The sequence below is a fragment of the Lipophrys pholis genome (assembly GCF_963383615.2).
Source record: "Lipophrys pholis genome assembly, chromosome: 8".
Classification (NCBI taxonomy): domain Eukaryota; kingdom Metazoa; phylum Chordata; class Actinopteri; order Blenniiformes; family Blenniidae; genus Lipophrys; species Lipophrys pholis.
The window spans coordinates 30,000,271-30,015,339 of NC_137630.1; the positions used below are offsets into that span (position 1 = coordinate 30,000,271).

The following is a 15,069-nucleotide window of genomic DNA, read 5'->3' on the forward strand; positions in this document are numbered from 1 at the left end:
GATTTATCCTTAACATCAGAAAGAGTCCAGTAACTCCAGTTTTTCAGGATGTACAGCTTCAGCCTTTTAGTCAACGGGACCGTTGGAAAGTGACCGTTTTTTTCCCCTTCCTGCAAAGTATAATTGATGTTTTCACGTGTAACTAGATTACAGGCCATTGCCTCTGCTTTGCCATTGCTGCAGTTTATTCCTTTGGTATAAGCATGTCCATGACAAAAGAGGAAATCGTTGATTCATTTATATCCCAGCAACCAAATTTTGTAACTTTTGTTGTAATCTTTATAGAACATTATTGAGAAATTTTTCTGTGACTGAAGATTTGTATTTCTCAGCAGAAAGGCCTGTACTTTCCTGTCATGGGTTCGTCATTTCACTGCCTGCATTGTTCAGATCTGACGCGATGATATTGTCTGGGATTATTGTTGCCTTGACATCCTTTTATCCACTCAACACATTCATTATACGCTGCCTGCCCATTACAACACGCATTCGCTGTGGCGCTTTCTCGATAAGCTTCTGCAACGTCACAAGTTTTATTTCCATCCAGTGTTGCATTCATTTTCCACCATGATCTTGTATTGATGATGGGAGAGTCTGACCACAGCGTAAAGCCTCTCCAGCACATCCCAAAGACTCTCAATGAGGTTGAGGTCTGAACTCTCCATGTGTGAAAAAGCTGTCTTATGCTCCCTCAACCACTCTTTCACAATCTGAGCCCCATGAATCCCTGGCATTGTCATCTTGGAATATGCCTGTGCCATTAGGGAAGGAAAAACAATCCATTGATGGAACAAGCTGGTCAGTTGACCTCATAATGTTGCTGAACCTCGACCTGACCAACTGCACCAACCCCAGATCGCAGCACTGCCCCTACAGCCTGGTAGAGTAGGCACTCGGCATGATGGGTGCATCACTTCACCTGCCTCTCTTCTTACCCTGATGCCCCCCCATCACTCTGGAACGGGGTCAATCTGGACTCATCAGACCACATGACCTTCTTCCATTCCTCAGGAGTCCAATCTTTATGCTCCCTCGCAAACTGAAGCCTTTTTCTCTGGTTAGTCTTATTGATTAGTGGTTTTCTTACGGTTACACGGCTGTTCAATCCCATTCTCATCACTTCCTTTCGCATTGTGTGTGTGTGGAAATGCTTTTGCTTTCACTATTAAACAAACTCCAGAGTTCTATTGTTGTTTTTCTCTGATTTGATTTAGACAAACGTTTAAGTGATCGCGGATCGCAATCATTATGGATTTATTTCTGACCACATTTCTTCCTGGGAGACAACGGTTCCCCACCATCCTTCCAGTTTTTAATAATGCGTTGGACAGTTCTTAACCCAGTTTGATCAGTTTCTGCAATCCCCTTCGATGTTTTCTCTGCTTGATGCGTGCCAATCATTTGACCCTTCTTAAGCAGACTAACATCTTTTCCACGACCACAGGATGCTTCTTTCTCCACGGTTGTTTAAGAAAAGAGAAGCTACTAATTGCATCAGCTGGGCTTAAATAACCTGTTGCCAGCTGAAAGATAATTGCCCATGCAGTAATTATCCAATAGGAGGCTTGAACCTATTTGCTTAGTTAAATTCAGGTGGTGACTTTTGTTTTTGGCCTCAGGTGAATGAATGTCTTGCAGTGCCCTGCCCTTTTATTTTGCATTCCTCCTTCAATGTTCAGTCAGAACAGACTTCAATGTATTTGTGTACTAAATAGACTCTTAACTTCAGTTTGTAGGTCAACCAGGAAACATGAAACGCTGCTTGTATTCACTGTGGGAACCTTAAAATGATGGTTTTGTCAGTACAGCAGTTCTCGAGCTGCATTGACTCATCTTTTTTTTTTTGCTTTGTCACAGTAGGAAACAAACTCACCCATAATTGTCCTCGGTTGAGCTCATTGATCCTCTGTCAGGATTTATTGGGACAACTGATAAAACTGCAACAAGGTCAAGTCACACCATGAAAACTGGCTCGTCGATATCAGTTTTTCTTTGTATTGCATTAATCTCTTGGGGCCGAACCAGAGCTCAACCACAGAAACATTTCAGGGTTGAGGTGAGCAGCAGCCCGAAACGGATGACTGTGACTGTCCACAGACAACAATGAGGATCATACAGGCCGGATGACACCGGACGATGACATGTCCGTCCGGACTGATTGTCTCTTTAAACAGACTCTACAGCAGTTCAGCTCTGCACTGACGCAAAGTGGAGGTTTTAAATCTAATAGACCATTTTCTCTGAGGACTCTAGTACAGGGGTGATAAACATAAGGCCCGTGGGTCAAAACCGGCCTGCAGGAGGCTCCAATCTGGCCACCAAACTGTAAAAAACATAAAAGTAATTTTATTTTAAACTTTATTTTTTCAAAATAAAAGTGGAAGTAACACAATAACAAGACCCACGTCTTGACCATTGACCAACGTCAATGAAGGCTTGGCTACAATGTGTATTAATAATTCACATGATTTTTCAACTCGGTTCTGTAGCAGGAGGTAAAATTGAAATTGGCTTTAGGTTAAGTTTACAGTAATTTTCTGTTTAAATTTAAAAGTTATGTTACTATTTTATCAGTCCGGCCTACATGGGCTCAAATGAGTTTGACACCACTACTCCAAGATATGAAATATTGTTCACCTTGATCAAGTGGGTTTAACATAACGTGTGTGTGGAGATTGACAAGTTAAACTGGTTCTCCGTGAAAAACTCTAAATTGTTTCTTATGGGAACCTCAAGTTTCAACACAATGGTATGAGATTTTCCAACCAGAAGACAACGCAAAATCCCTTTATGAGTGTGTGCAGCCGCTCCCGCTGCCGTCCTCCCACTCCTCCGACCGGCTGGAAAAGACAACGAGAGTTCAAACACGCTTAGCAGGAAGAGGACGTCTCCTGCTGAGTCACGTCTCTGAGGAAAGGCCTCGGGGTGACTAACCAATTAAAAACCACAAGGTATTCTTACTCATTTCCCGAAGGCTTCGGAACATTTTGTTAGAAAGTAGAGTATAGAGCAACTCTCTGGTTTTAAACAAAAAATAAATAAATAAAACTGACTCAGCTTGTGCACTTCAGTCACAGGAATGGAAATGCAGGATCGGTATGACGGGAAGCAACACAGGATTTACTGGAAATGAGGTGACAAAATCTCCAGATTGAATCAGACTACGAATCATTGACCAGATCCTGGCCTCCCATATACCAAACCCATAAGCTCTTTGTGCGATCAAAGGGCTTTCTACTCGTGCTCCATGAGGACAGGTCAATATAATTTTTGTGTTAAACACCAGCGTTTCGATGCATTTTATTGAGCAGCTGATAAAATAAACAGCCAAATTCTCTTTATATTGTAAAAGGTGACCATTATTTTCACAAACATAACAAATAAGCCTCCATCTATGTACATATTAATGAAAAATATGATGCATTTCTCTGTAACTTTAACTTCAAATACAGCAGAAAATCTCAAAGTGTGCATTCATCACAATCAAAGAGCAGCACTGTGACCAGCGCTGGTAACCCTTCATTAACTAACCAAGTCTGTGTGAGTGTGCATTCACTTCTGATAAAAAGGAAACAAAACACTGTGGTGAAATAACAAAAATAATTTAGTTAACTTAAAACTAGTCCTCTTACACAGGATGACCTTTTCACAGGCTCAGAGTTCCAGCACGTACCGCCACAAAAACTACTGCGTTTAGCTCTTTGGACGACAGTACAGCCTGCTTCAGCTCCAACTGTCTCTGCAGCACCACATCAAAGAAGAAGAACAACAACAACAAAAAAAACGTGTGTGCTACATTTTCTCTTTTCAAAGTCTCTTCAGTGACATTTTTCTCTTCTTCTCGTCTTCCAGGGAAATCCCAACTTTCAAGTTTAGTCCTCACTTTGAGTCTCCCAGCAGATGGACTATCAGTTCGTACGAAGAGAGGACGATCGCCGTGTTGGGGATTTGCCGAATTAGCTGTGGAATGAGTCCTCTATAAAAAGCTGCGCAGCCTTCCTCCATGGCTATTAACCTCCCCGTCTGGAAGAAATACTTGTACTTGCTGCCTTCCTCTCGCAGCCTCGTCCGAATGACCTCTGCAGAGAGAGAAGCACATAAGTCATTCCTCACATTTAAAAACAAACAAAAAAAAACCAAACAAAGTTCTTGTTTGGCTCTCTGAAGAAAGTAAGGAAGCGTTACCGTGTGGGTAAGCTATGCAGGACGCACAGCCCTTTGAAAATGCAGCTGCCAACATCAGGCTCAGGAAGTCCGAGGCTCCCTTCTCGTTCTGGGGGAACTGGTTCTTGGCTATTTGCTTCTTCAGCGTCTCGTAGATCAGAAAGCAGATCATGGTCTCGGAGATGCCAGCGTAGGACGCCGTCAGGCCGCGGTAGAATCCCCGGATGCCCTCCGTTTGGTAAACGTAGCGAGCACACTGCAGTGCGTTCATCTTCTTTTCCCCTCTGGCTCTAAAACAATACAGTTCGGAGGTCAATATGACATCTTATTCAATAGTTTCAGGTATTCTGAAACAAAGCCAGTTGAAACCATGAGGTTATTTGTCCTTTTAAGGAATACATGCAACCAGTTTCACTTCACTCTCAACTGATCTTTGGCTAAGCCCCGCCCCCAAGCCGTCACAGCTGACTGCATGTTTATATGGCAGCCGTCGGTGTAGAAACCAGACGGGAACAAGCACAAGGCAGTGCTTAGCCGCTTAGCTTGGTAGTTTTTTGATATATGATTAGACTATACAGACATATCCTCACTTTGGAACAAGTGCAGACACCTTTGTTTATAGTTGTGGCATCCAGTTTGCGTGTTCTGCCACACAGCTTTCTCCACAGGAGACATTTGTCCAAGTTATGTTTTGGAAATGGGATAAAGTAAGCCCCGTTCTTTATCTTTTAAGGATACCTCATATCGCAGTAGCATGTGCTTCAGGCACCCCCGAGTCCGGCGGTTAGTAGTTGCTTTATTAGCATTTGGGTGCGGGGCTTAGCCAAAGGTTAATCGTACAAGGAAGTGTACCTGAATGTACCTGAATAGTTTTAATGAGTAACTTGGTGTAATCTCTCAAGTGAATCCTGTACTCCTTCCTCATTCATAAAGCCACAAGGCTTAAGGACAGGTGACATGATACTACTGCCCCCGTACTTGGCAATGTAAATATAGACTCTGGGTCCTGCGTGCAGGACAGTGCGTCAGCACTGTTTATTTATGGCGGCAGGTCACACGCTTGGGCCCCTAAACCACACAACCCAAGGACAGTGCAGTGACAGAGGGTTCACTTCACTTTATACCGAGTCCTTTCACACCAACTACGAGCCCGAGTAACTCTGGCCGATACCACAGATCTCAATCATTTGACTAAACAAACATCAGTTGTGACCAACACCGCACGTACTTCTTCTCCAGCTGCATCCTGGTCTTCACCATCCAGATGGGGTTCATCAGGGAGTTGGTAACAAACGCTGTGGAGCAAAACGAGCAGATTAGTCTTAACCTGAACCTCTTGTGGTTGAACTGGACCGCCTATAAAAACAGAGACGGGACTCACCAGCAGATCCAGCAGACGACATGTGCACAAACCCACTATTGGGGACCAGCAGGTTATTGAAAACCTCTTTAGATTTGGAGTACGTTGCGAAGTAAATGGCTCTGAAACACAAGAAAGAAAACGTCATTCAGGAGCAGCAGTGAACATTAACAAGCTGTGCCTGAACGTTGATGTATTGGCACAATGTGGCGGCATCATAATAGTTTAATGATTCGTACTGAGCCGTTTCCACAACAAAGTATTCGGTTTACCGGAGCCGACTCGCTCTGCCTGGTTTCTGGAACCCGGCAGGCTGAGTAAGCACACACACACATACATACACACACACACACACACAAACACACACCCACCCACCGAGCCCGCAGCCAAGTTAGCAAGTAAATCAGAGGGGCAGTGGAATGGCCGGGCAAAGGAGAATATTGTGACTACTGTGGTGGAGAGAAAACAAGGGCAGTTTTTTTTTTTTTTAAATGCATCTCAAAGTCCAATCAACATCTGAATCGTGTATCCAGACCTGTGACAACTTGTTGGACCGTAATATAAGACGCGCTATGAGGAAATGGGGCAAAGTACAGATGACTTGTTTGAGCTGGATAGAATAACTAAAGTCACCAAGTGAATTTCAGTTTCACTCTGTCATAATCGTTTCTTTATTCACGGGGGCTTTTTATGCGTTTGTGAACGGCTGCACGTGCACAATGAGGAAGCTTCCTCGTGTTGACGAGTCTGCCGCCCAGACGAGCCGAACATCTCTAAACTCTGGAGGACCGCAACTTCCTGTTTGCAGAGCAAACCGAAGCTTTCAGCCATCAGCTTTATATCAGCATTTTGTGTTTGGAAATCCTCGCTGGAGTGTCTGAGCGCGTCACAGAAATGAGGAATGAAATTAATATCCCATTTCTGGGCTTTATTCGAATGAAACGATGGCTCAGTGTGTGAAACTGAACCATGTCTGATCGACGTGAACAATGAATGATTTGTACCTTGAAGGGGCGACGCCAACAAGGTTGGGCCCAAGTCCACGGAAAAGAGATCTTGGTCCCTCCTTTTCCAGAATTGACCTGAAACAAAAGATTTTTTTTCCCTCGTTAAAACACCGTAAAAACATAACATATGTGTCCTGGCAGAGACCTTTCAGTGTGTTGAAGCGTTGCTATATTAATAGTGCAGGATGATCCAGGCTCTACCAGGTGAGTGGATGTGACGCCGCTGGTGTAATCATTCTCAACAGTTACACCAGCGAGGTTTGTTGGCACTACACTTTGTGCTCGATGTGGTCTTTGAATCCTGACGTCAGCCGCGGAGGCTTTCACCTGTTTGTCAGAGGTGACCTTGAAGCTCCAGGACGGAGCGTCCTGCCTGTGTCTGAGCGCTGCACTTTGGGTCATTATCTATAATTCGCCCCTCTCTCGTGGGGCTCGTACACTAAAGTGTTTCTCTGAAGTGACATCAAACACCTCCACACTGACCTTAAAAACACGTCATTGACCTTGTTTGAGGTCAGATTATTCTTCCCTCCTGAGGTTTCAGTAACGTGAGGAGGACAATTTGTTTACGTTGCATAACAGCAGCCGCTGCAAACATTTTCCCCCAAATCAGTCAGTTTCATCTTTGTCAGTTTGAAGAAAGCTGTTGTTTAATTTTAGCTTGATAAAGAATTAATTGTCCTTCAACGACAGAAACAGTCTCTTAGACATTTGTCACATTTACAGCTTGCAGCTGCAGCTGACACCAGTCCAGACCGGTTCAGTCTACAGCCTTGTCACGCTCAGTGTAACACAACACCGACGCAGCACCCTGCACAAAAGCATCCCTCGTTCCTGGAGCCCCACCGGGGCAGCTTCTAGTTTCTCCTATCTGAAGACCACTCATTAAAAGGTTTATTTTAACATCGGCCATAAAAATTGTTTGAAGCACAACTTAACGTCTGGAGGAAAAAGTGTGGTCTGTGTCGCTCGTCACAGCCGGTTATAAACTGGAAATATGAACAGGACACTGTGTTCTTAATCCTGGATTTATGTGGGACGGGATTACACACATTCATGTCGAGACTAGAGAGGAGGAATAACAGGCTTTTTCCAAACATCAAAAGAATTTCCTCCAGGGATTAATAAAGTATTTCTATTCTATTAAAATAGCAAGAACCACAAAAAAGTTGATATTTCAACACATTTTTTTAACCTCAACCTTTGACTTCCACATTCCTCTCAAACATCAACTGATAGTGACACAATACAAGAGGATGAGTGTGTGTGTGTGTGTGTGTGTGTGTGTGTGTGTGTGTGTGTGTGTGTGTGTGTGTGTGTGTGTGTGTGTGTGTGTGTGTGTGTGTGTGAGACACATGTGAGCTTGTGAAATTCTGCACTGCATCAGAAGCCCAAAATTAAAACATTGTGTGATTGAAACATAATTTCCAAGAATATAGCTCCCTAAAGGGTTAAAGCTCAGGTGTTTACACCAGGTATGACCTCAATGTGGATCAGTTGTATGGAGGAACACTTTGTTCTACCACAGGCAGGAAAACAAAGACGGCCCAAGGGAGGCTCTCCCAAAACACACACAGACAGACAGTCTCACCGTAGGACCTGCAGCAGCCCCGGTGTCACGGTCCCCGGTCTGATCACCCCGGTGCCGCTCAGGGTGCCCAGCTGGACCTGGAAGACAGGCCGCAGGGTGATGCCGGAGGACTGCAGGCGCGTCTTCAGCACCTCCAGAGGGCAGGTCACGATGGCGCCAATTGTACCACTACATCTGCAAAATAAGACGAGACACCGGGGTTAATGGCCGCCGAGCAGCAGTACAGGGCAGGAGGTGCACCGGGTGCCAGAGAGTTCAGGAGGCCGGCAGTCCATCACCCCTGACAGATTATATCACACGGGGCAGATTATTTTCAGGCAAAACTGAAGAAAGTCCAGCTGCTTCACCTGCTTCACTCTATTATTAGCAGGGTGCCTCACAAGGAGAGTGTGTTTCCAGCATCACACAGCCAAGGAAACTCCAACCAAATGCAATGAACAATTATGGTCAAAAAGCAGTCAGAGTCGACCCAAAGATGCAGCATCGGAGAACGCTCTTAAATTTAAATCTACACTTCTCTCACTGGCACTGTCTTCATTAACCATTTAACCTTGGCACTGATGGGCTTAGAGGTTTGGAACAGATTAGATTAAGCCTTCACACCGTTGAGCGGTGTCTGAAGGACGGCGTCAAACATCTCAAATATAACACCTGACCCAATTGTCCACCCATCACCAGTTACGTCTCCAGAGAGCAGAGACCGAGCGCAACTTTCATTAAGTTCTGCACGTAACGTATTGATCCGACAAACAAACATGTTGAAAGAAGATGTGGCGTGGAGTTGTTGTGACCGTGAACGATGACCATGAAAGATAAGAACTGGAGGGATGCGTGTGGCAGAGACGGACAGCCGTCTGAAAATAACAATACCCACAGTGCATCAACATATAGGATTGTTTACGTGCTGAGTTGAAATCGGTGTCAAGTCGTCATACAAGTTTCACTGGTTTTCCCTTCCAGTGTTGAGTCAAAACAAATGTGTGTGTGTGCACACTTTTAGTACATATTGTTCTATAATCGATGAACAGTTATGCCGATTTCAATATTTGTCGTTAAACAATTCATCATTAAACACTGACATGGTGTAGTGATCGGCACCATCAAAGCAACAAGGTCACCAGGTCCAGGTTGGGACTTGGGGGGTGTTTGGTTAGCGTCTGCATGTTTGGGTTTCTTCTACAGTGATTTTAAATTGCCCCTGGGAGAGAAACTGGAGGGTAGGCTCTCAGGTTGTAATGTCACCTGATCTGCAGTAACTCAAATCATCTGTTGGCGAGTCAGATAAAGAGGTGCAGAATACAACAGAAATACTTTATTTTGTAGCGTTGGTCCACACTGAATTTATCAGAAGTTATGATATGAATAATATAGAATAAAAATTATATAAGCACTATTATTATATGCAGGGCTAAATAGTTACAAGTAGAAGATGTGGAACTTGCGAGTTAATTTCTCATCATATGACAGTGTATTTACATATGTTTGACATGTTGTGGCTTTGAAGAATGTATTTTTCTGGTATTGTCATTTGTCTATTTTAATACCAGTCACTACTTATTTAACTTTATCCTGTCATTGATATTTCAACCATTTAATCTGTGTTGTTTTTTGTGTGGAGTTAGGATGCAAGAATCTTTCTCAGGGACTAATATCGTATTTCTATTGCAATAAATCTTGAAATATGTAATCCTCCTATGAAGTACATGCCTATGAATTGTGCTTCTTTTGGCAGGTAAAAAAAATATATATCAGAAGACACTGTTGTTTATATTGAAGTATGAAGTGAAACAACATCTCATAGAAAGAATCAACAGATCACATGTTGACACTGAAACCAAAGCGGTGTTGTTAAAATGTTACCTAAAATACTATCGGGGCAGGAATAAGAAGTCCTGCCACCTAATTATATCACAAGCTTACATAACCACGACAGAGGGGCTGAGATGTACCGCTGCCCTGTGAGAGATCTGCAGACTGTTACATAAGAACAAGCCGCAGCTGAAGGCTAACGCCGCTGCTAACGCCGCTGCTACTGCTAAAGCCGCGCAGCTAAACGATAACACAGTGCGCCGCAGCTAAATGCTAACCGCTGCTAACGAAACGCCGCTGCTAGATGCAATCACCACGTCGTCCGTTTCGAACTCTGGTTATGTCGCTTGGTTCCCGCCGACATTTCAAAAACATGTGCATCGTCTCGCTGTTCACAGATAATAAAATTCATACTCAAACAAACAGAAATATCACGAATATTACACGTGACCGTGACACATGACTGAAGCCAGTCTCCGACTCGTCACAGCGCTAAAACGCTGCATTACAGCGAGATAATAAACCCCCCAGAAGCGTTTTCAACACAACCTTTAATGTTCCAACACCTGCAACTTACACATCTAATGGAAATCCGCCCGTTGTTGTATTGGGGATTCGTGATGCTTAAACGTCTTATTTCTGTAAGCATTTGTTTTTTATTGCCAGGGCATGTGGACGTAAACTGACCTTGATATTTTCTTCTCATATTATCTAGACAAATCAGCACATTGACTGTCATAAATACAAATATTATTCGTATGAATAGCCTTAAGGAGCGAAAAAGATGAACAATGCATTTAAAAAATGTGAACGTTGTCCTTTAACAGAACTACACTTCTGAGGCGAACTTCAAGGTTTCCGGCTAACGTCAGTTGAGCGGCTTCAGCGAATTTGAACAATAAACGTCCTTAATTAGTGAGTTATCTCATAACCAGCCAATATACGTTCCTCCCCACTCGTTCGGAGAGTGATTAAATACACTTTACTCGGGTTGCTTTACAAAAACCGGAGACACGTCGATACCTCGCCACGGTGCTAACGGGAGCTAGCATCGCGGAACTCGGGGAAACGTATAACGAAAAGGCGACACGGACCAGTTTGTGGTGACACGACTCCTTTGGACATAACACGACATGATCATCCGCGTGTGAAAACGTGACAGTAAAGACGGGAATAGACGTGACTCACCCTCCGGCGAAGAGATGCAGCAGCGTGTCTTTCTGTGCCATCTTCAAGCGGACATCATATTCTGACAACACCGGGAGAGAAACGCGTCTGAGACCGAAGTGAGATTCCGCCGGGCTGCCGGTACCGCTCTCTCTCTCACCGCCTTTCTCTCTCTCTCTCTATCCTCCCAAGAAGTGCGTGCGCGTCTCCCAGTTTCAGCTTTCACCGGCAGGGTGACCTGAGCGGCGGCTCATATTCACGTCACAGGGCCGGACGGGGGTGTTGTCCGTGACGCGTGTGCCGCGTGCTCCGCCGCGTCTCATTGGCCCCTCGCGGGCAGTTGCACAAGTGCAGCGACGCTAAAAAAACAACAGGAGGGAAAAAAAAAGAAAAGGCTGCGTCTTTTCTGACCTTCAATAATTCCGCTTACATACAAGGCAGGACTATTCTGCACCGCAGTGGACACTGCGTCATGTGACAGCTGATTCTGAGGCCACACGGTGTCATATATTGCTCATTTCTACGGTAAAATGTATTTTAAATGTCACATTTTAGGACCAAATGTCTTTTGCCTGTCTGACATTAATGAACGGAGATGAAAAGTTGATTCGTAACTTTGTGACAAGTAGTCGGCAGCGAGAGGTCAGGCACACAACATTCCCTCTGAAATGTTCTAGTTTATTATATAATGCACATTTCAGAGATTAATTGTATTCTATAATGCACATTTCAGGGGCATATTTAATCCTCTATTGCACATTTAAGAGGTGAATTCTGTGGTATATTTCACATGCCTGGGGTATAATTCTATTATTTATTGCACATTCCGGGAACATAGTATATATTGCACATTTCGGGGGTTTAATGTCTTATATATAGCACCGTGCAAAGGTATATTGTATTATATATAGCACATAGATGGGGTTACATTTTAGAGGTACATTTTTATATATTGTACATTTCAGAGGTATGTTGTCTTAAATATTGCACATTTCATGAGTTTAGAATCGTGTAAGTACATCAGAATTGACAGAAAATCTAATTTTGCCATACTCTCATGGCCCTGAGTATTAAAGAAGGAAGCCATGTACGGTGCCAAAGGGGCAAGGGTTGCAAAGAGACACAACATGGCCAAAGCAGAGCACAGTGCTCACAAAGCAATACAAAAACATCACAAAGAGACGTGAGACGTGCGTAAGAGACACAACAACCAGACACAGAACTAACACACAGATAACACTGAGAGGCACAAAGTGAGCAGAGGCATGCAAAACTACCGCAAACCATATAATCCTCACGGAGAAAAGTACCCATAAGACACATCACTACCCCCCAAAAAAGGCAGAAAAACAATATTTATCTATGTAAAACTACACAAAACAGACACCGATTAAACAACCAAACATCAAAAGTTCTGCAGAGACGCAACAACTTGGACAGAAAAGTGAAATCTGCCGGGCAAAGCTACAGAACCAGTGCAGCACGAGGACAGCGAAAAGGTACAACAAAGGTAGATATAAAAAAAAAGAATAAAACAACTTTGAAAAGCACAGCGAACCAAAAGTAGAACTGCAGAGCTGCTCTGAAAAGACTCATGCAGCCATACAAGGAGGAAGGAGAAATAAGATTTCTGTGTTCTCAATGGGAGTTTGTCTGAATAGAAACAAAACTGAATCTGTTGAGTAAAAAGTTAAATATTAAATAAATGTCACTTTACGTGGTCCACTGATAAAGTCTGGGCACTGTGAAACGTCTACTTTTATGGCTTATACGCCGTCAATATTGTAATAGACTTGTTTGGAGTAAACCCAGTCTTCAGGCTTTTATGTTTTTAAAATAACAAACAGTTTTTCACATTGTGTATTTATACGAAATGAAAATAAACTCAAGAGGTCGTCACGTGGTGCTGCGGTACATGTTGTGCCCGTTTATCAATTATCTAACATTTATGACTTCCTGTCACAGCTTCCAACCAGCAGCTTTGTTTTTCCACATTCAGTCCGCATGTAGAGATAAAAAAAAAAAAAAAAAACATTTCTATCATGACAATAAATGCCTCAGGTTCACTAGAGTGAGAAAACATCGCACCCTGCCCTTTACGTCTGTCGCCATTATGAGCTTGACAGGAGCTTCAGCCTCCTCCTGTCAGCGCGAGGTTCTTCTGGCCTGAGACGCAAATGTGTTGATGTGTCAAAATAGTGTTCAGGAGCCACGTGCACTCAACACAACATGCACTTAATCTGCAGCAGCAAAACCAACCGGCAAGAGGCTCCAATCCCGTCGAAACACCAAGGCATTTGTAGACATTTAAAAAAAAGAAAACTAGAAAAGATTTTTTTAGCTTCAAATACATGAAGTTTGTTAAAAACGTGTACAATGCAACAGGTTTGTTTTGAACGTTTTGCTGTTTTTTTTACGTTATTAAAATTGTCTGTGTTGAGATTTTTATTATTTTTCATAGGAATTGTTTGGTTTTGTTAAAACATAGACATTTTCATCACGTGTACGACATCACGCTACGACAAAGAAAAACTTTAGAAGTTTGACTTTAAAGGTATTTTGCTGGTAAAGCCCTCTCTAGATTTGGTTTATATATTAAATAAAGTCAATGATAGAAAAAGATCAGATGCTTTTTTAATGAATAATTTAAACAGCAGTGATTTGAGGTCTGATTCTTATTCTTCATTTCACCATTTGTTTCTCCTCCAACCCTTCAAATGTTTACAACTCACTGAGGAGATATATGATTGCTGCACGATTCAGATATGTTTATCAGAGGTCAGAGTTGTCAGTGACTCACGAGGAAAATTCCAGCAGAAATATGAAGATTAACCAGTGAGGTGGAAGTGCTTCTTGTGAGGGAGGGCCTTTGCATGTTTCTCCCCGTCAGCAAGTCTTTTTCTCGCTCCGATTTCCCCGCAAAGTCTAAAAATAAGCATCGGACACTAGTTAGTTTGCTCGCTGGTGACCCGTCCAGGTGTAATTCAAGTCAGATGGGTGGATGGAGTATAGTTGACCTTCCCTGGGCTGACAGCGTGTGACCCAGAGAGGATTTTAGCAGATGCTGACATCAAGTGACCAAAGATGAAACCTGCAGCGGCAAGTTGGTTTCTCTCACAGCTCTTGAAATATTTCCCTTACTTGGTCCTGGGAGACTTGTACTTTAGTTTAGATCAGCAGCACATGTTATTGATGCTTTTGGAAACCTCTGTGTGTGTGTGTGTGTGTGTGTGTGTGTGTTAAAACTGCCCATCTGTACTTCTGGTAAACCCGAAGCTCACAATAGAGACGATGTCACACGTCCAGTCACTCTGCTGCTTCCTGCAGACGCTTGACTCCAGTTTCAGCTCCTCAGAACTACTTTCTCACTTTTAAGTCTGTATTGTAATCTGGGCGGTTTGTAAGGATCGAGATACATTTAAAGACATTATACATAATGTGCACACATACTTTATAGTTGACCTCACTTGCCTGTGGGAGGAAAGAGGAATACAAACACAAGGGAAAACATGCAAACTCCACAGCCAGCAGGTCCCGACTGGTCCCAGACAGTCTCACCGTGAGGCGAGGAGTGTTGATCTCCACCCCGCCCTGCAGCCTCAATGACAAACACCATGATTATCAGGAAGCACGTTGATTTTTTCAGGAACACAGGAGGAAGTGCAGTTTGCTCGGAGGACTTCTGAAGCGTCTCACCGACTTTCAGACGGGTTTATTACCGTTTGTTACCCTTTACAGCGTCAAGGATCCGGTTTAGGAGCTGGTTGACATATTTTGAGTTTGATTCCTCAGTGTGTGTGTGTGAATATTCAGTGTCTGTGAAGCAGTCAGCTACTGGAACAACTGGTACAGGCAGTTTAGTCTTATTTATTCTGGTTACCGGTGAGCTCATTCTCTGAACCAATCAACCCAGTAAAAAAATAAACTGTTGCTTACAAAGCTCTGGTTCAGTCTGATGATCTATTTTGGTT

General features: G+C 43.3%; 1 protein-coding gene across 1 annotated transcript; it reads right to left on the reverse strand.

Moving 5' to 3' along the window:
• Window positions 1-3,285: 3,285 nt before the first annotated feature.
• Window positions 3,286-11,457, reverse strand: slc25a33 (solute carrier family 25 member 33). The gene is made up of 7 exons (XM_080468921.1): window positions 11,120-11,457; window positions 8,123-8,296; window positions 6,529-6,606; window positions 5,546-5,646; window positions 5,393-5,459; window positions 4,186-4,454; window positions 3,286-4,079 (listed from the first exon to the last, which is right to left on the reverse strand). Exons 1-7 carry the CDS (start codon window positions 11,158-11,160, stop codon window positions 3,880-3,882), a joined length of 930 nt encoding a protein of 309 aa, XP_080325047.1. The 5' UTR covers window positions 11,161-11,457; the 3' UTR covers window positions 3,286-3,879.
• Window positions 11,458-15,069: the final 3,612 nt, after the last annotated feature.